Below are 20,472 nucleotides of genomic sequence, written 5' to 3'. Positions count from 1 at the left end.
TTATTTATACTGTTAACTGGGTATAGTTATCACGAGTTGTACGGTGTGATTGGTGTGGCTGGTATGAGTCTTACCCTGGATTCCAAATCCTTTCCTTGTAATGTCAGCTCTTCCGGGCACAGTTTCCCTAACTGAGGTCTGGAGGAGGGGCATAGAGGGAGGAGCCAGTCTATACCAGATGTAGTACCTAATCTTTTCTTTAAAGAAGTGCCCAGTCTCCTGCGGAGCCCGTCTATTCCCCATGGTCCTTACGGAGTACCCAGCATCCACTACGGACTACGAGAAATAGATTTACCGGTGAATAAAATCTTATTAACAGTCAGCCAGGTGAAATATATGTCAGCAAATAAAGGGTTCCGAAAAATATCTGGGGGAATCTGAGCTTTGGAAGTATGAAGTAAAGTATTAGGGGAGTAAAGGGCACAAATGGCTGTGTCAAGAGCATAATCCGTGTATATGGTCCTTCCAAGTAGCCAGTCTGAAGCATATCTGAAAAAAAACGCATCTGTAAAAAAGAGTAAATCAGGTAGGCCCAGACCACCATGTTTCCTAGGAGACTGTAGTTTAACACGTACTGTACGGGGCTTTCCATTGCTCCATATAAAGCACTGAAATACCTTCTATAAGCGTTTTATGCAATGTTAGATAAACCGAAGAAACAAAGAATCTGTCTAGTCGTCCTGCGTGTCGCGCAGTTTATGGAAAGGCTGCCTATAGTCCCCGCAGTCAAGAGCAGTGTTTCTCCAAAACACTGTAAATAACTCAGCAAAAAAGGAAAATTTTGGCTGCGGATGCCAACGGGCGCCTACATATAATAAATGTTCAAAGTACTTACATGCATAATGTATACATAAAAGACAAATATACAACCCTTAAAATCGCAGTGAAAGTCCTATTCTTGCTCCTCTCGCTTCCTCCTCTTAGTATGGTAGCATGAAAAATAGAGGGGAGAGGGAAACCACATGTGCAGTACAGTAATTTTAATAACATGTAAACACAAACAAGAAGTATGGACAATCACATTAAAAATGTGCAGAGTATTAAAATCCAAATGTGACAGCCACAAGGTGGTGTTCAAACTAATTACCAGAGAGTTTGAGAACTCAAAAAAGTCCTCAAACAAGTTCTTTAATCTCCAAAGTCCACCCGGGTAGGAGCTGGAAAAATCCTCTGGTCCTTAGGAATGTAGACCAACAAAGGGGCTGACTGCAAATGGAGTACGCCGACGCGTTTCAACCCCTATTCCTGGGGTCTTTTTCAAGGCTGAATGATAGCTGCACATACAACATCCGGTTCTTAAATGTTCCTATGGCCAATCACGAACAATCCTTTAACAGGTTTCACCTGTTGTCATGCACGCACGCACGCTGCCGGTTCCCTTGGCAACCGGAGGCTCCCCTCCTTTGCTCCCGCCTCCGGAGATCGTGGTGCTGTTCCTATAGTAACCTGACGCCGACGGGACGTCACTTCCGGCTGTGGCGTCCTCCGTCATGTTGTCATGGTAACCGGCCGCACAGATTGTCTCTCCCGGAAGTATGTTATATCCACGTCCCGGCCGCACGGGTCATCTCTCCCGGAAGTATGTTATGTCCAAGTACCAATAGACGCTGCCATGGTTACCACATCAACGAATCTTTTATAAATGACTACAAATATCTAGTGCACATCCCAATAATATGTAGTCAATGAAGTAGATACAATGATTCTATAATAAAAAATGCAAAGAATAAAACACAAAATACAATCTAAAATACAGTATAAATATATAAATAACCTAATTAAAAGTGGCCTGATTAAAAAACTTACATGAACCACTTCAACTCAAAGTCACTGTTAAGACCCATAGGATGTAAAGTATTGAATTCATAAATGCACTGCATCTCATTTTTGGCTAATAATGTAGTAATGTCCCGATGCCGCGGCCCACATTTCACCACCCTAATGGCTCCAAACCTAACTATCCCTCTTGTGGAGCTCTTGTGGTGCATTTTAAAATGGTTCGACAGAGCATGGGACTCCAAACTTTTCTTAATATTCCTGCAGTGCTCACTTAAACGTGTCTTAAGGGGTCTAGTGGTAATAGAGGTGACAACTGCATTCGATAAAATAAATAACATTTTTGACATTGCATGTAATAAAATCCTTAATCCTAACGCTTTTACCATTAATACACACAGACTCAAGTTTTTTGGTCCCATCACTTGGTACTTCTCTACAGCAGATACACATTCCACACCGGTGGAAACCTTGAGTTAAAACCCTACCTTCTCTTTTTTTGGGCGGTATATAGCTGTTCACCAAAGCATTTTTTAGATTGGGGGCCTTTTTATATATAAAGGTTGGGTGGGCAGGTAATAAACACCCCAAAACAGGATCCTTTTTTAAGATCTTCCAGTTACGTCTCACTGATTTCTCCAGGGCTCTGTGTTGGGAGTTATACCCAGTAACAAATGCCCACTCAAATCTCTCTTTATTGGATACCCTCAAGGGCTTATCTGCCAGTAAATCTGCTCATTCAACTTTCTCTATATCCTCCATTGCTTTATCTAACCGAATAGTCTCATAACCACTTCTTTCAAATCTACCTCTCAATTCCTGAGCCTGGTTCTGATAGACCTCGGCCTTGAGGTGTATCTGCTGTAGAGAAGTACCAAGTGATGGGACCAAAAAACTTGAGTCTGTGTGTATTAATGGTAAAAGCGTTAGGATTAAGGATTTTATTACATGCAATGTCAAAAATTTTATTTATTTTATCGAATGCAGGTTTCACCTCTATTACATAGGCCGTACCACTAGACCCCTTAAGACACGTTTAAGTGAGCACTGCAGGAATATTAAGAAAAGTTTGGAGTCCCATGCTCTGTCGAACCATTTTAAAATGCACCACAAGAGCTCCACAAGAGGGATAGTTAGGTTTGGAGCCATTAGGGTGGTGAAATGTGGGCCGCGGCATCGGGACATTACTACATTATTAGCCAAAAATGAGATGCAGTGCATTTATGAATTCAATACTTTACATCCTATGGGTCTTAACAGTGACTTTGAGTTGAAGTGGTTCATGTAAGTTTTTTAATCAGGCCACTTTTAATTAGGTTATTTATATATATATATATATATATATATATATATATATATACTGTATTTTAGATTGTATTTTGTGTTTTATTCTTTGCATTTTTTATTATAGAATCATTGTATCTACTTCATTGACTACATATTATTGGGATGTGCACTAGATATTTGTAGTAATTTATAAAAGATTCGTTGATGTGGTAATTATGGCAGCGTCTATTGGGACTTGGACATAACATACTTCCGGGAGAGATGACCCGTGCGGCCGGGACGTGGATATAACATACTTCCGGGAGAGACAATCTGTGCGGCCGGTTACCATGACAACATGACGGAGGACGCCGCAGCCGGAAGTGACGTCCCGTCGGCGTCCGGTTACTATAGGAACAGCACCACGATCTCCGGAGGCGGGAACAAAGGAGGGGAGCCTCCGGTTGCCAAGGGAACCGGCAGCATGCGTGCATGACAACAGGTGAAACCTGTTAAAGGATTGTTCGTGATTGGCCATAGGAACATTTAAGAACCGGATGTTGTATGTGCAGCTATCATTCAGCCTTGAAAAAGACCCCAGGAATAGGGGTTGAAACGCGTCGGAGTACTCCATTTGCGGTCAGCCCCTTTGTTGGTCTACATTCCTAAGGACCAGAGGATTTTTCCAGCTCCTACCCGGGTGGACTTTGGAGATTAAAGAACTTGTTTGAGGACTTTTTTGAGTTCTCAAACTCTCTGGTAATTAGTTTGAACACCACCTTGTGGCTGTCACATTTGGATTTTAATACTCTGCACATTTTTAATGTGATTGTCCATACTTCTTGTTTGTGTTTACATGTTATTAAAATTACTGTACTGCACATGTGGTTTCCCTCTCCCCTCTATTTTTCATGTTACCATACTAAGAGGAGGAAGCGAGAGGAGCAAGAATAGGACTTTCACTGCGATTTTAAGGGTTGTATATTTGTCTTTTATGTATACATTATGCATGTAAGTACTTTGAACATTTATTATATGTAGGCGCCCGTTGGCATCCGCAGCCAAAATGTTCCTTTTTTGCAATGTTAGATAAACGTATCGGGAGCATCTGAATGATATAAGACAACTTTGGAAAAACCAAATTTTTTGATAACTGCCACTCTGCCCAGTAAGGAAAGGGGTAAGGAATAACACCCATCCAATATTTTAGAAATTTGGTTAATAAGAGGAGAAAAGTTAAGAGAGTACAAGGCAGAGAGATTTGCTGATATGTGGACCACTAGATATTTAAAATATGAGCGGACTATTTTAATAGTATTCAGAGAGGGACTAGTAGTGAGGAAACCCAGGTCGCCCGAGAGAGATAATATCTCGGATTTTTCTATATTGATTTTATAGCTAGAGAAACAACTGTATTGATGAATAATATTTAAAACGACAGGCAGAGTGTGCAGGGCAGGATAGAAAAAGGAGCATGTCATCTGCAAAGAGGGCAACGTGGAGATCAACCAATCCTATCGGAATTCCCTGATACAGCGGAGTATCCCGTAATGCTATTGCTAAAGGCTCTAATGCCACTGCAAAGAGCAAAGGCGACAGTGGGCAACCTTGTCGAGTACCTGTCTGAATGGGTACTGGGTAAGAAAGGTATCCACTACATGAAATCTGGGACATAGGGTGGGTGTATAGGGTTCTAATATATAAGATAAATTGGGATGGGAATCCAAATCGCATCATAGCGTCTCAGTGTCCAAGGAAAGGATAGCTCTGGGGGGGGGGGGGGGGGGTCGACCAATTGAGAGGTCACATAGACAGCCAAGAAGACCCTTCTAACATTGGTAACCGAGTTATGGCCAGTAATAGAACCTGATTGAGCCGTGTGTATGATTAAAGGTGATACCTGTTTCAAACATTCGGCTAGTATTTTGGTTAGAATCTTATAACCAAGGTTTAAGAGAGATATCGGTCTGTAGGACGCTGGGTTACTCAGATCCCTGCCTGTCTTCAGAAATAACTTAATAATTGCTGAATTAAAATATTTAGGCATCAAAGAATTAGACAGGATAGCATTAAAAACCGCAGTCAGAACCTGGAAAACGGTGGATCCTAGTAACTTATAATACTCGGCCATAAGGCCATCTGGCCCAGGGGCTTTGCCCAGTTTCATTGTACCAATAACTATTCTGACCTCAGATTCCGTAATCGGGGTTATTAGCAATTTCGAAGCCGGTTGGGAGAGTCGGGGTACAGTCAGACCTTCCCAAAAGGAGGGGTCCTCCCTTACCGTAGTGGAAGGGTCAGAGTAGAGGTCTGTGTAAAAGTTTGCCATGATCGGAACTATTAATTTACTATACCCAGTCACAGTGCCATCAGGTAATTTTAAAGGGTGGACTACCAAAGGCGGGTTTTCACCACGAAGCAAGTTCGAAAGGGGTTTCCCAACCTTGTTCCCGAATTTAAAAAATCTATAATCTTTAGAGAAAGAGTATGTCATTTCTAACTTGAATTAGTACTGCTTCAAAATGAAGTTTAGACACTTGATAAATAGATTTATGGGCAAGAGAGGGGCAGGAAGAAAACTTCTGATAAGCCTCCGAGAGTGAGAATTGAAGTGATATTCAGCCGCTATCTCTTTCTTATAAGAGTGAACAAATGCCGTTATATCACCCCTTATAACAGTCTTGGAGGCCTGCCAGAATAGAAGGGGGTCATTTTCTAAAAACACAATATTAATCAGCGTGTAATCAGCACAGGTAGCCAGTACTCTATTCCGGAAGTCAGTGGAAGTGGAAAAGGAAGTTGGGTAACGCCATTGTATATAAGGACCCAAGTCTACCATAGTGTGTAAGGTTAGCCAAACCAGCGCATGGTCAGAAAGGCAGATAGGTGCAATTTCTACTTCCTCAACCTTTGGAAACAGAGAAGGGGATACCAGCAAGTGTTCTAGTCTAGAAGAGGGTACCATAGGTGGCTGAAAGACACGTGTAGGATTTCTCAGTCGGGTGGTGAGCTCTCCAGGAATCTACCAAATGTAATCGCTCCATTAACATAGGTATTCCAAAACCATAGCGAGGATATTTTTTACGAGTAGTGACCTGTCGGTCCAATTGGGAGGAGGTGCACATATTAAAGTCACCACATATCAGCATAGGCAAGTACGAATAAGGTTGGAGAATAGATAGAAATAAGGAGAAAAAAATGTTGGGAGGGTACGTTTAGGAGCATACACGTTACATATGAGGTAGGTGGCAGCACCCAGCTTTATCTCACCAACTACGAATATACCTTCTGGGTCTATTACAGATGTGAGTAGTTCTGTGGTAATATGGCGCCGCACCAAAATGACAACACCTCTCTTCTTAGAATTAAAGGAGGCCACCAGTAGGACTTTCCAGCCTAATATATGTAATTGTTGCACCTCCGCAGGAACAAGGTGAGTCTCCTGGAGAAACGCCATATCTATTTTCTGTTTGGTGAGATAAAGCAGAACTTTTTTCCGCTTTTGCGGAGAGTTGATGCCGCCCACATTCAATGAGCCAATCTTAATCAGAGCCATTGCTTATCTAGAAATAATATGGGTAGGCAGATCGGGGCCGCATCCCTGCAAGTCATAGCAGAGAGTTGTGCCTAACTCTTCTCGGATCAGGGTGGGGGGGAGGGGGAGACACAGTGGGGGATAGCAATGTGCAGAAACAACAACAAAGAAAACAACAAAAAACAAATTTGGCCCAAAGCCATAAAGAGCGGTCCCGCTCTCATCTGAGGGCAAGGAGTGTTTCCACAGCTCGGAAGCACCTTTGGCGATAACTTCCACATTGTAGAAGAACAAAGAGTAACAAAACAAAATTGAGGGTCGCTTCTTAGGACCACCGGAGCATAAAAAATATTAAATATAACCGTAATTGTAATTGCAAGACACAAAAAGGCAGTAGAAAGAGGAAAACAACAAACCCAGGCCAGCTGTGCAAAACATGTATGAGTTAAGCGAACAGGAGGTATATAATAATCATATTAGCTGTATTTATAAGGCACAGAAGGGGTTACGTAGCCGCACTGTCAGAAGGGTAATCAGGGACACACAGAACTAAGCGGCACACATGGTGCAATAAACCATATCACTTCAGTAGCCGGCACCACTGAGACAAACCACTCGGGTAGATCCATATTAGGCAGCAGCAGTAGGGGAGGAATGAGAAGACACCTGGATAGAAAAGTCAGGTCGCATCATGAACTTCCTCCACGGATGAATGGGCATCCTCCCCATCGTTTAATTCCTCAAGATACTTCCTGCCATCATCCACCGACGTGAAGTCAACATGTGAGGTGCCACTGTACAGTCGCAAACGTGCAGGATAGAGTAAGGCAATTTTTTTCCCTTGGCGAATCAGCTGGGAGCACAGTGGCGAGAACTCCTTCCGAGCATTTGTGAGTTCTGCGGAATAGTCCTGGAATATAAGGATCTTTTGGTCCTCCCATGTGAGGTTTCTTAGCTTACAAGACGCTAACCATATAGCATTCTCTTGTGCGTAATTGAGAATCTTAAATATAACCACTCTCGGTCTCGCCCCTGGTTGCGGACGGATTGGTGTGCTCTCTCTATAATCATATCCGTGCATTGTTCAGAAATCGGAATTATTTCAGGCAGAGTGATATTCAGGAAATCAAACAAAGATTCCGGAATGCCAACCACGCGTAGATTACTTCTACGAGATCTGTTTTCCAAATCTTGGATTTTATTAAGCAAATGGTGCTGCATTTTCTTCTGTTTGGCAAAACAATCTGCAAATCAGCAACATCACCAAATATAGCCCCCATCCTCTGTTCATTTACATGGACCCTTTTAGTAAGCCATCCAGCTGCTGTGTAATATGTACTGTTTGTGCAGCCAGGAGGGGTCCTATAGCCTCCCTGATTGCAGAGACCATGTCTCTGTATGCGACACGAGAATCATGCTGGTGAGAAGCAGCGAGATTATCATGAGGAGGTGAGAGAAGTGGAGAGGTAGTGGGTTGTGCAAGGGAGTGCAGTACTCACAGCGTTTTATGTGAGAGCCAGTTCACCAGAGGATGGAAGAGAGGAAGCACTTCCGCATCCAGCTCCGGGCGCCATTTTGGCTCGAGACCCCTTCAGGTGTTTCTTCTTGTTTTTGGGCATAGCGGGCGTAAGGTAGCGGTCCATATACTGCAATGTGTGGAGCGGGACTTCAGGTGAGTGCCCTGCGAGTGTGGAGGCTGAGGGAGCAGCCTTGAAAGCATTTGCCTGGCGGTCACAGCGGAGCTGCCCTCAGACACGGCTCACATCAGCGGAAGCGGAAGTCAGCAGAATAGTAGTCAATTATTTTAATTAAAGATTTGGAAAGTATTTTTGTCAAAGTAAGTTGTGTGTCAGACGTCTCATTATACAAGAGTGCCAGAACCTTCAACAAGTTTTATGAGGATTTTATCAAAATGTAACTAGGTGTCCTTTTAATTTTTTAGGTGATTAGATGTATCTGCACAAAGAAAGCAAATGTTTCTTCATGTTGAAAATACCTTTACCAAAATAATCCTTTTAAATAAACAAGATGTGTAGTATCAATACCAGATTAGTGGTGTAAGAGCTGCCTAACACAGTATACTGCCTCCGTACAGTCCAGTTGTCACTGCAAGTGTAGATACAGAGAAGGATATAGCTCCCCTGCCAGTCTATATAGCAGGTGAACGAAGGTGTGCTAGGTCGCTCTATGTATCTAACGCCAGCAGTGGAGCAGATATGTTCCTGTGCTCAGTCTGCAGTTATAACTATATAGGTCTATATAGACTCATTATAAGGTGTAAGGCAGCTCCTATGCCAATAATCTGATACGCTTATTTTTTTATTTTATTTTTAAAGGTGCCTTTCTTTCATTCTGCATATTTACTAGCTCAAATTGGTGAATAAATGGTAAACCACAGGTGACGTCTCAAGCAAAGACTTTCCTGGCTAAATCGGCCCATGTCTTGTATTTATTCTCTAGAACTTTTTATGATCACTGAATTTTATTTTCTCCTGCAGGGTCCACAGATTATCCACAGGATAACATTGGGATACAAGGTAGCGTCAGCGGAATGGCACCAATCGATCAAACCTTTCGGCCTCCCAGAATGCAACGGGTCAGTCTCCTATATCCCCACCTCCTGGCTCAGGCAATTCAGTTTTTTGTTTGGTGCAGCAGGAGCCGGACCATGGTCAAGGAGCTTCTGGTTTTTAGCAGCCATAAGCTTTTTATTATGTTATATTTATAGTCTTATTCTTTTCGAGTGATCTGTCTAAAAATACATACCTTAGAAACAGTCGCTCCAAAACTCTCCGCCGGGTCGCGACAACGCTTACACATGTGTACAGTGTTGTTTCGCGGGCGTCTGTGCAGGATGTACTGGCAAGTCCAGCAGACATTACCAGGCTGTGGCCGAAGCACGGGAACAAGGTAAGGCATCGGTCCCGCTTAGCGGGGAGACGCAAGACACAGCCGCATTGTTTTTGGGATGGAGACTACCGAATAGTCGTTGACGCGGCTTCCACCTCGGGTGCACCAGCGCTAGGCCTCAGGGATCATAGGCTCCAGGAGTTAGTATGAGGCCGTGATCCCTGAGGTTGAAGTCAGCAGTGGGGACTAAGACGCTCCCCTGGTTGCCCCTCCTCCTGGTTCATGTCCAGTTTCCTACGAGTCTCCCGCCATGAACTGATTTCCCGTTTCCGTTTGAGACACTAGATACAAACTAACCCAGTTGCAGCGTAGGCGTCTGTGTCACTGGTGCGTCTGTGTTCACTGATAACGGATGTGTTCAATTGGGCGTCTGTGTTCACTATTGGCGTCTGGATCCACTCAGCGTTTACTATCCTATTGATCGATCCTGGAAGCGGGGTTAAGTCTCACTGTATCCCGCTGTTCTGAGGCAGGTAATACAGCACTGAGTCTCTACCTACCATTGGGGTACGAGTAGTTGTACAAGTGCCTATTGCATATGAGTCTTGTAAACATTTACTGCTGTTTCTTTCACCTGTACGACTGAACACGTTAAAAGTCCTATATAACGTAATGCAGTAATATGTTTTTCCTACATACCTGAAATGTATCCGTAGTTGAATATGTACTCATATTGCTAATGTATAACAAAGTGACTGATTGCTAGTGTGGCTGCTGACTTATACTGAGTTTCTGTCAGTTCCGCTATTTCATATATATGATCCTCAATGCTGGTGCAAAGCATAAATGGGTCGGATTGTACATCACTTTAGCAAGCATTAAAGTGATTTCAGTCACACCAGTCAGGTGTGTGATTTGTTTATCATGTCAAAGAGAGGGAAGGGTGAGGAGGATACACTCTTCACAGCTGTACCTACATTGATATCATGGTTGTCATGCAAAGCAGGGTTAACCTCTCAAGATCTGGTTCAAAATGGGTTATGTGCAAATTGTGATCGCTTCCATCAAAGCCTCCATAACATGCCAAGGCAGTGTCAGGTTCATGCAGAACCTTCATGGGCATCATTTGCACAAAGATCTAATATAGCTGAGCGAATAGTACCAGGTATAGATTTCCCTATTAACCCTTACGTGCAACATTCAACTGGATTATGCCACATCCAGTTCAGGAAGCTGCAGCCTTTCAACAAAAACAGGCTGAAAGGGAACTCGCAGCCAAAAGGCAATGAAGGACGTAAGCTGCACGTTAAGGTGGGCAGAACTTCATCATCCGGTCTTGTCCGCAGTGTTCGTTCCGGGAATCCAAAACTGGGAACCGGATTTTCTCAGTCGACATGCCATTAATGTTATCAAATGGGCCTTACATCCAGAAGTCTTCCAGATTCTGGTAAACAAGTGGGGGCTGCGCAGACCTCATGGCTTCTCGTCAGAACAACAAAGTTCCCGCATACGGGTCAAGGACAAAGGATTCAAAGTGATCTTCGTGGATGCTCGGTCAGTGACATGAGTGTTTCATCTGGCCAATTACCTGTTGCCCAGGGTGATATAAGAAAATCAAACAAGGAAAGGGCGCCGTGATACTAATAGCTCTGGCATGGCCCAGAAGACATTGGTACACAGATCTGCAGAGGCTATCCGGGGATATTCCGTTTCTACTGCCTCAACGTCCAGATCTATTGTCTCAGGGTCCTTGTCATTACAAACACCTGGATTGGCTGTCTTTGATAGCGTGGCTTTTGAGACATCCATCCTGAAAGCAAAAGGATTTTCTCAACAGGTAATTTAAACAATGCTTAGGGCAAGGAAACCACCCTGGGCACGCATTGATTACCGGATATGGCATGCTTTTATTCAGTGGTGCACTGCCAGAAATTATGACCCAAGGTCTTTCAGAGTTTCAAGAGTTCTAGCATTCTTTTAAGCAGGAACGGCTAAAAGTCTACATGTGTATTCCTTACAAGTACAAGTGTCTGCACTAACTGTATGATTCCAAAAGGAAAATTGCTAACCTACAGGATGTTCGCACTTTCAAGGAATGCTTCACATTCAGCCTTCTTTTGTTCCCCCTACAGACCCTTGGGATCTAGAAATAGTCCTTAAGATGTTTCAAGTTGCCCCATTTGAACCACTGAATAAAGTGGATTTGAAATGGTTGACGGCAAAAGTTTTCTTTCTACTGGCAATTGCTTCAGCTAGAAGAGTCTCAGATTTAGGGGCATTATCATGTCGCCCGCCTTTTCTGATATTTCATCCAGATAGAGCAGTTCTCCGGACTAGATCTGATTATCTTCCTGAGGTGATCTCTAAATTACACCTTAATGAAGAGGTAGTTGTTCCGGCTTCTCAGGGACTGGACTTCTCTGCGGGAGATGCATAATTGAATGTAGTCCATGCATTAAGGATCTACGTGGATCATACCAGTGCCATCAGAAAGACACACTCTCTTCGTTCTCTACGGATTTCACAAGAGAGGATTGCCTGCTGACAAGCGTGGCAATCCCACACTGGCAATGTGACTTCGGATGACTATTTCAGAAGCATACTCTCAAGCTGATCTCCCTATCCCGGCTAATGTCTCTGCTCACTCTACTCGTAAGGTAGGTCCTTCATGGGCAGCACAACGTGGTGCCTCAGCTGAAATATATGCCCTACATAGGTTTCCATTAACACATTCATTAGACAGTATGCCTTTGATACCTTTGCCTCTCAGGATGCTGCATTCAGGTGAAGGATTCTCCTGTCCACTCAGGAGCGTCCCTCCACTAATATTGCTTTGGGACATCCCAATGTTATCCTGTGGATAATCTGTGGACCCTGCAGGCGAAATAAGTAGGTATGATAGATTTACCGTCAATAACTCTATTTCTCCGAATTCCACAGTATCCACAGGGATCCCACCCTGACGCACCTGATTTGAGGATCTTTACACTTACTAACCTCTTCCCTCTTGTTTGGAAGTGTGTGTATGTGTTCTTCTCGCCTGATTAGGGCTCTCTATGATGCTCCTGCCTTGAGATTTGGAAAATAACTGAATTGACTGAGCCAAGAGGCGGGGATATAGGAGACTGGCCCGTTGCATTCTGGGAGGCCAAAAGCTTTGATCGATTGGTGCCATTCCACTGACGCTACCTTATATCCCAATGTTATCCTGTGGATACTGTAGACTTCAGAGAAATAGTTACCGACAGTAAGTCTACCATAACTACTTATATTTCAAGGTAACAAATCTCTATACAAGTCTTTTGACATAAGAAAAAAGTGGGACACAGTATAATTGATTTGTTTTGGCTATTACACATATCTGCCTGGAAAATTGCAAAGTATTTTGAAGAATGTTAATGGTTAGTTTTCCCTTGAATTTGATTATCACTTATAACTTTCAGGGCAATTACTGGCATTGCTGCATCTTCTAATGGATCTTCAGTCTTCACAACATCACAGGGTTAGTCTAAGGGTGAACCTTTGATGTACAGCATATGAAAAATAACATACAGTATCCTGTTCTTGTTCCACAGATCTGATATGAGCAAAACCCTCTTCAAACACATGAGTATGAATATTGTCTGCAAACAGCGGAGGCAGACGTTATTTAAATGTTAGGTCATTTAAATGTGAGAATGCAGCCTGTGAGATTAGTAGGCACGTGACATCACTGTGTATTCCATGACCCTTATAGATGATGCATGACTAATATTACTGAGAGACAGGTGCATAGTAAGTTCATAGGCTGCATTATCACAAAGGATGGCTAAACATGCAGAAATGGCTGGTGCCCTCTAAATGATCTGCAAAGTCTCAGTGAAAATATATATTTTTAATGCCTCCATCCAAAAGGTAACAGGCGGGTTGAGCTGTGGTTATTTTGAGATAAACCGAATAAATAATATATTTTTTTTCTGAGTGCTTAGTAGATGCTTAAGTGTGTCTTGTCAGGGAACATTCCACATTTGCGAAATGATTAAATAAGTCACAAGTGACTATACTGACTATTGTGTTTAGTAGGATGTGTCTATGTCACACACTCTGGCCTGTATACTGATGTGCAACATCAAGTCTCCGGAAATAGTATGTTGGCCAAGCACAGTTAAGCTGGCCATACACTGCACATGTAGCAGACCACCCAGCAGGAACAGGGGAGAAGACAAGGGTGGGGTGCCTTCTTACACCATGGAGGCAATCTCAATTAACAGTCGCTTAACAACGGTCGGGTGGATCAGACAGGTTTGAAATCCAAACCGGATTACCCAGAATGTTTATCAGTCGTTTCAGGCTGTGAATGATTATCGTTCAGTACCGTGTACCCTGAACTATAATTGTTCAAACCAGTAATTTGGTGGCTGATTTTCACGAGTATCATACAGTGTACGGCCAGCTTTGTAGGGATAGGTACTTGCTCACTTTACACATTATTGAGTTTATTTTATGTAATGAATACATTTCCAGTTAATCATTTATCAATTGGCTCATTTATAGCATATTAATTTTCATTTATTTGTTTACACAGATGGGAACCAGTGGGGTTTGGAACATATAAAAAGTTGTGGCTGTCTGTAAAATAAAGCCATGTAGCCTACTATGTTGTATTATAAAATTGAGTTTGCCTCTGATTAGCTAATATGAGCTATTTTAAAGCAATCGCATATAATTTCTCAAAGAAAATGATAACAACCACATTTTGTCTTCACTACAGAAGGGACATCTTAATTAGAAACACAACATCTGCTATATTGCATTTAAAGAACACCACTTCCTGTGTGGACATGAGATCAAAGACTCCATCAATCTCTAATTCAACACAAGTTCCAATTACCACAATCTGTTATCTCTGTTCCAAGGTCTTTTCCTGGGTTCATCTTCAGTGCATGTACTCAGAATTCACCCTAAAGGAAGTGCTGGCTCATTTTGACCCTTTTGGGGATTACAGAGAGTACAGGCTCCACAACACCTTCCACATGTCTGCCCTTCAATTATTGTTGCTTTTTAATATAGTCAAATACATCTTATCTTAGTGTTTGCGTGAACCTCCTGAAAACTATAACTTAAAAGTGTTATCTTTCTAAAATAAATGTGTATATCTGCGTGGAGGTTGGTCTTTTCAGAATTTGTGACTAAAGTCTGATCTATTGCAGATTCAACCTTGAAGATGTTCTCTACAAGTCAGAAAGCTCTGCAAAGAAGTGTTTCTTTTTCAAATATGGTAAGGATGAGTTTGTGTGGAAATATGAGCTATGTACATGGGGCTTGGGCAGGGTGTGTCTGATGCTTGTAGGTCCTCATCAGTAGAAAAAGTAGTTTCCTAGCTCTGATTTATAACACGAGAAGATGACCTCAGTGATAAAGGGGGTAATTCAGAGTTGATAGTAGATGTGCTAAATTTAGCACATCTACGATCAATTACTCTGACGTGCGGGGGGACTCCCAGCACAGGGCTAGTCCGCCCCACATGTCAGGCTCTACCCCGTCGTACAAGTACAAAAGCATCGCATGCCGGCGATGCTTTTTTACCTGACAAGTAACTCCCTGCCAGCGCAGCTCCTGTGTGACGTCACGCAGCTGCCGCAGCCCGCCCATCCACCCCCAACACAATGTTCCATACGCGCCTCCATTGCTGGACTGCGTCCGGCCAACAGCGCTCTAACGCCGTTGGCATGTCCCGCGACCGTCTTTACCGGTCAATCAGGTAGAGGCGGTCGCAGCCAGTGAGATGCTAATAGCATCCCACTCGGCTCCCAGGGTGCGCACTCGCAGTACGGCCGCTGCGCATGCGCACTCCACACAGTAATTTAGACTGTGATTGCTGCCGTTGCAGCGATCCAGTCTGAATTACCCCCAAAGTGTGCCCATTTGCAGACACCACATCTACCGCAGAGCTCGCACTGCATATACGGCTGCTACAGCCAGTTGCCATTAAACTATATTTGGACAATTATCTGCAGGACAAGGTTTTACCTTGTTCTCATGTGTATCCTTAGCTGTCCTGTTCCACCATTAGTCACTGGAAAGTTCCATGATGACAACATGTGGACATAAAACGGAACTTACATTTGCAAATAAGGAAGTGTCACTGTTTGCAGCTCTTACCAAGCTGCTGTTTTCATTGTGAAAGAAATGTCCATGAAAGATGGGACAGACCTTGTGGACGTCTTTTGTTCCATCTTACCTTCACATGTTTACCTAAACTTTATCCCAGTAACCGGTCATATTCCATGGCTGTGCTAGTTCTCTTAGTCATTGGGCAGGACTGGAAAAGCACGATGAAGCTGATGGGAGGACGTTACAGGCAAACCGCCAGAATAATTATCTCCTGGTAGCAATCTGTTGCATCTTCTACGTATCCTTTTATGTACTCCAGTACTAGATTTTATTTGTTTTTATAGTGGAACTGAATCTGTTGTATTTAAGCTATGTTTGCGCTCCAAGCTTTGTAAAATCATCTTTTTCATTGTTCCCAGGCATTGTCATCTTGTGTTCTTTTGCCAGGCGATACAACAGTGATGTGCTCCTCCTGGGACAATAATGTGTGCGTATTTCAGGCCACATACCTGCTTTATAGCCTATAATGATAGGTGTCCATTATAGAAATTATTTATATCTGCTCTTTGCTTCTAGATACTTTTATTCTATTGCTTTTGGAAGAAGACAAGATACTCTGATGGGACATGATGATGCCGTTAGCAAGATCCACTGGTGTAACAACAGGCTGTGCACAGCCTCCTGGGATTCTACAGTAAAGGTATGTACAGCACCCAGTCAAACACAAGGGGAGCATACACACTCCACATAGATAGGGCCCTGGCTTCAGTGCTGATAGTTCGTTTGAGGTTCTCAGTATCTGTAATAGAAACAATTTATCATTAGTGTAACACAGACTTGTTTACATCCTGCTTTTTGTTGTTTGTAATCTGGCATGAGCAGCAGATCAAGAAAATGTATTTAGTGGCACAGAAACAAAATGACAGTCGGTGAATTAATTATTATTTTAATTGTATAAACTAGGACTTGACTTGGTTTAACTGTTAAATGTCTGCTTACACATGGTATGTTCAGCCAATGTATGAGCTACTTGAGTAAAAGAAAGACCTGTCCCTTTAAATGTATTTACTAAATAACTGGGGAAGTGTAGATATTGCTATAATGGGTTCAGTATGTGTGACCGACAGACGGCATCCTGATCTTTAAAGTCCCATCAGGGGCGAGGTAAGTATGCTATCCCCTACCCCTAACTCTCTCCCTTCCTGTAGCCTAATCCTAACCTCCTCGCGGTGGTGCCTACACCTTAAACAACCCCACAGCCTAACCCTAACCTGCCTGCTATACTTACAGTCGGGATGTCGGCATTGGCCTCCTGACCCTGTTGGGATTCCGGCATCGGGATTCTGACTGGTGTCAAGATTCCAGCGGCGGTATTCCGATTGCTGGGATCTCGACAGTTGGTGTCTTAACCACATCCCGCTATAATAACCTTATGCCACTTTCTCATCCAGGTGTGGAGCTGTGTGCCTGCCGATGTGTGCGGAACGAAGAGAAACAGCTTTGAATTGTTGGCAGAATTGGAACATGATGCCGGTGTGAGTTTCAAGGAGTATTAACAAATTACTTAACTGAACCAAAAATGTACGGAGTCTTAAGGGGGAATTCAAATGTTTGAAAAGTCAGTTGGGTGTCTGTTTTTTCCTGTCTATTAGATAAGAAAAAACAGACACCCAACTGACTTTTCAAACAATTGAATATCCCCCTTACTCTTGTTCAGCATAACCAAAATGTAACAGGAATTTATGCACCTATAAGCACTTACTGGTTTCCAACCCGCTGGCTCTCTTGTTTATCATTAAGTAAAGTTGTGATGTTCTAAAACATTCATTTCTACAGGAAAGGATAATTCACTTAAAACTTAAATGTGATTTTAATTGCAATATCATGAGTAAAACTCACTTCTCTGTGGTTATTTACCTTGGCATTCTGCTCATCAGCTGAATGTTCCTTTGCTACTGCCAATTATGCATTAAATCAAATAAGATTGAAACCATTTCCCAAGGCTGCATTTCACACATATTATCCTTTCTCTAGCATCCATATGGAATATTGTGGACACATTAGTACGATGGGTATAGATAGGGTCCAAAGGAGCCAGTGCACTTTAAATTTCTTCCACTGGGTGTGCTGGCTCCTCCCCTCTATGCACCCTCCTACAGGCAGTTTAGAAAAAGTGCCCTCAGGAGAAGATGCACACTCTGCTAGCTCCAGAGTTTTTCTTCAATTTCTTTTAAACTTTTATTTATTTTGGAATGCTGTTTGGGCAACAGCATACCTGCGCAATGGGAGTTGGGGGAGGTTGGTTGTTCAGCGGGGCACTGCGCCTTGGCTGTCGCAACCGCAGCATGCCGCACACCCCTAACAGATGCCTGAAGGAACATCAGTGGTGAGTACACACTGGGGACCCCTAGGGGGGTCCCCCGATTTATGGTGCGGCTATCATACAGGTGAGGCATATGGGTCCCTCTTGGGGGGGGGGGGATCCACTATTGCTTCATGCAATTCACTCCTGGACTACTCAAACTCAGGAGGGTCTCTCGGGTGACATGACCCTGGTTACTATGGTAACTTTCCTAAAACACATTCAGGACACGGCAAGAGTCCTCTGTGACTCCCTAAAAGAGATTGGCAATATTACTGCTAGGACCACTGCTATGGCTGTGGCAGCACGCAGAGCCATATGGTTGCGTCAGTGTATTGCAGACGCTGACTCCAAATGCAGTGCGGAATCTCTTCCCTTTACAGGTGAATGGCTCTTTGGAGGGGAATTGGACACATGGACCTCCAAAGTTATTGCTGGAAAATCCGCGTTTCTTCCCTCGGGGGCTACGCCTGCTAGACGTACCTACCCGGGACCGTCTACTCAGTCCTTTAGGTCCACCAGATTTTGATCTTGGGCCAGGGGTGCATCAAATGCAGTTAGAGGCACCAGAGATAAACCTAAGAAACCAGCTGTTGCCGGCTCTCAAGAACAGAGCACCAATTCAGCTTCCGCAAAAACCTCAGCATGACGGTGGCGGCCCACCCCGGGAGGATCTCGAGGTGAGAGCCCGGTTACGTCACTTCAGCCACATCTGGGAAAGTTCCTGCCAGGACTCCTGGGTAAGGTACCTTATTTCTCAGGGTTGCAAGCTGGAGGCCAACGTTGCTCCTCCCCAACGATTTTTCAGATCAAGCTTACCAGCTTTGGAAAATATGCATGTTACGCTACTACAGGCCATCACAAAGTTGGTCCAGTCCCAAGTCATTGTTCCAGTACCCCTGCAACAGCAAGGACAAGGTCACTACTCCAGTCTGTTCGTTGTGCCAAAACCAGACGGGTCTGTGAGGCCAATTTTGAATCTGAAGTCCTTGAATCCTTATCTAAAGGTTTTCAAATTCAAGATGGACTCTTTGAGAGCATTGGTCGCAGGCCTGGAACATCAGGAATTCCTAGTGTCCCTGGATATCAAGGATGCCTACCTCCATATCCCAATTTGACCTCCTCATCAGGCCTATCTGAGGTTCGCCCTGCTGAACGATCACTACCAGTTCCAGGCCTTACCCTTTGGCCTGTCTACAGCTCCGTGGGTGTTCACGAAGGTGATGGCGGAAATGATGTTCCAGCTCAGGGTCCAGGGGGTCAACGTGGTCCCTTACCTGGACGATCTCCTGATAAAAGCGAGTTCCAGGGAGATCCTGCTGCTCCATATAGATCGCACTAACCAACTTCTGTCACACCACGGGTGGATCCTCAACCTACAGAAGTCCCACCTGGAGCCATCTCAGCGGCTCCTGTTTCTGGGAATGCTACTGGATACTGTAGTGCAGAAAGTGTTCCTTCCAAAGGATAAAGTGAGAACTCTCCAGGAAATGGTTCGCATGGTTCTCCGACCAACTCAAGTTTCCATTCATATTTGCATAAGATTGTTGGGAAAGATGTTAGCCTCGTAAGAGGCCATTCAGTATGGAAGGTTCCATGCCAGACCCTTTCAATTGGACATCCTGAACAAGTGGTTCGGTTCCCATCTTCAGATGCACCGGATGATTCAACTGTCACCCCAGGCCAGGATTTCACTCCTGTGGTGGCTGCTGTCTTCCAATCTCCGGGAAGGTCGACGCTTCGGAGTTCAGGATTGGATCCTCCTCACGACGGATGCGAGTCTGAGGGGGTGGGGGCTGTTACCCAAGGGGTGCAGTTCCAGGGCAGGTGGTCTGCCCAAGAGGACCTACTTCCGATCAACATCCTGGAACGTCTGGCTATCTACAATGCTCTGATTCAGGCCTCCATTCTGCTCCGGGATCAGGCAATCCAGGTCCAGTCGGACAACGCCACGGCCGTGGCGTACATCAATCGACAAGGAGGGACAAAAAGCAGGGCCTGCATGCGAGAAGTATCAAGAATACTCCTCTGGGCGGAAAGAAATGCAATAGTACTGTCTGCAATCTTCATTCCGGGAGTAGACAACTGGGAAGCGGACTTCCTGAGTCGCCATGATCTCCACCCAGGTGAGTGGGGCCTACATCCGCAGGTGTTTCAACAGATCATCGACCGGTGGGGTTACCCCCAGATCGACATGATGGCTTCTCGCCTCAACAAGAAACTTTGCTGCTATTGCTTGCAAACCAGAGACCCTCAGGCGTGCGCAGTGGATGCACTGACGTTGCCTTGGCCTTACCAGCTGGTCTACGTATTTCCTCCGATTCAATTGATCCCAAAGGTGCTCAAGAGGATCCGGCATCAAGGAGTACAAGCAATTCTACTTGCCCCGGGTTGGCCCCGGAGAGTGTGGTACGCGGATCTTCTGGACATGTCCGTTAAATACCCTTGGCCTCTACCACGCAGAAGAGACTTACGCCGGCTTCGTTTGACGGCATGGAAGTTGAGCGGAACATCCTAGCTCACAAGGGCTTTCCAAAAAGGTCATTGTCACTATGGTGCAAGCCAGGAAACCTATGACCTCAAAACACTA

The 20,472-nt window shown here is 44.1% G+C and overlaps 1 protein-coding gene across 1 annotated transcript in view; it reads left to right on the top strand.

Moving 5' to 3' along the window:
- NSMAF (neutral sphingomyelinase activation associated factor) overlaps nucleotides 1-20,472 on the top strand; it is a 167,109-nt gene that overhangs the window by 123,331 nt on the left and 23,306 nt on the right. The window contains exons 23-27 of the mRNA XM_063923767.1: nucleotides 12,871-12,929; nucleotides 14,617-14,684; nucleotides 15,940-16,007; nucleotides 16,097-16,220; nucleotides 16,972-17,055. Coding sequence (XP_063779837.1) covers nucleotides 12,871-12,929; nucleotides 14,617-14,684; nucleotides 15,940-16,007; nucleotides 16,097-16,220; nucleotides 16,972-17,055 — 403 coding nt within the window. The remainder of the gene's footprint in view (nucleotides 1-12,870; nucleotides 12,930-14,616; nucleotides 14,685-15,939; nucleotides 16,008-16,096; nucleotides 16,221-16,971; nucleotides 17,056-20,472) is intronic.

The sequence above is a fragment of the Pseudophryne corroboree genome, chromosome 5 (assembly GCF_028390025.1).
Source record: "Pseudophryne corroboree isolate aPseCor3 chromosome 5, aPseCor3.hap2, whole genome shotgun sequence".
NCBI lineage: Eukaryota > Metazoa > Chordata > Amphibia > Anura > Myobatrachidae > Pseudophryne > Pseudophryne corroboree.
This window is presented reverse-complemented; position numbering and strand designations above follow the sequence as displayed.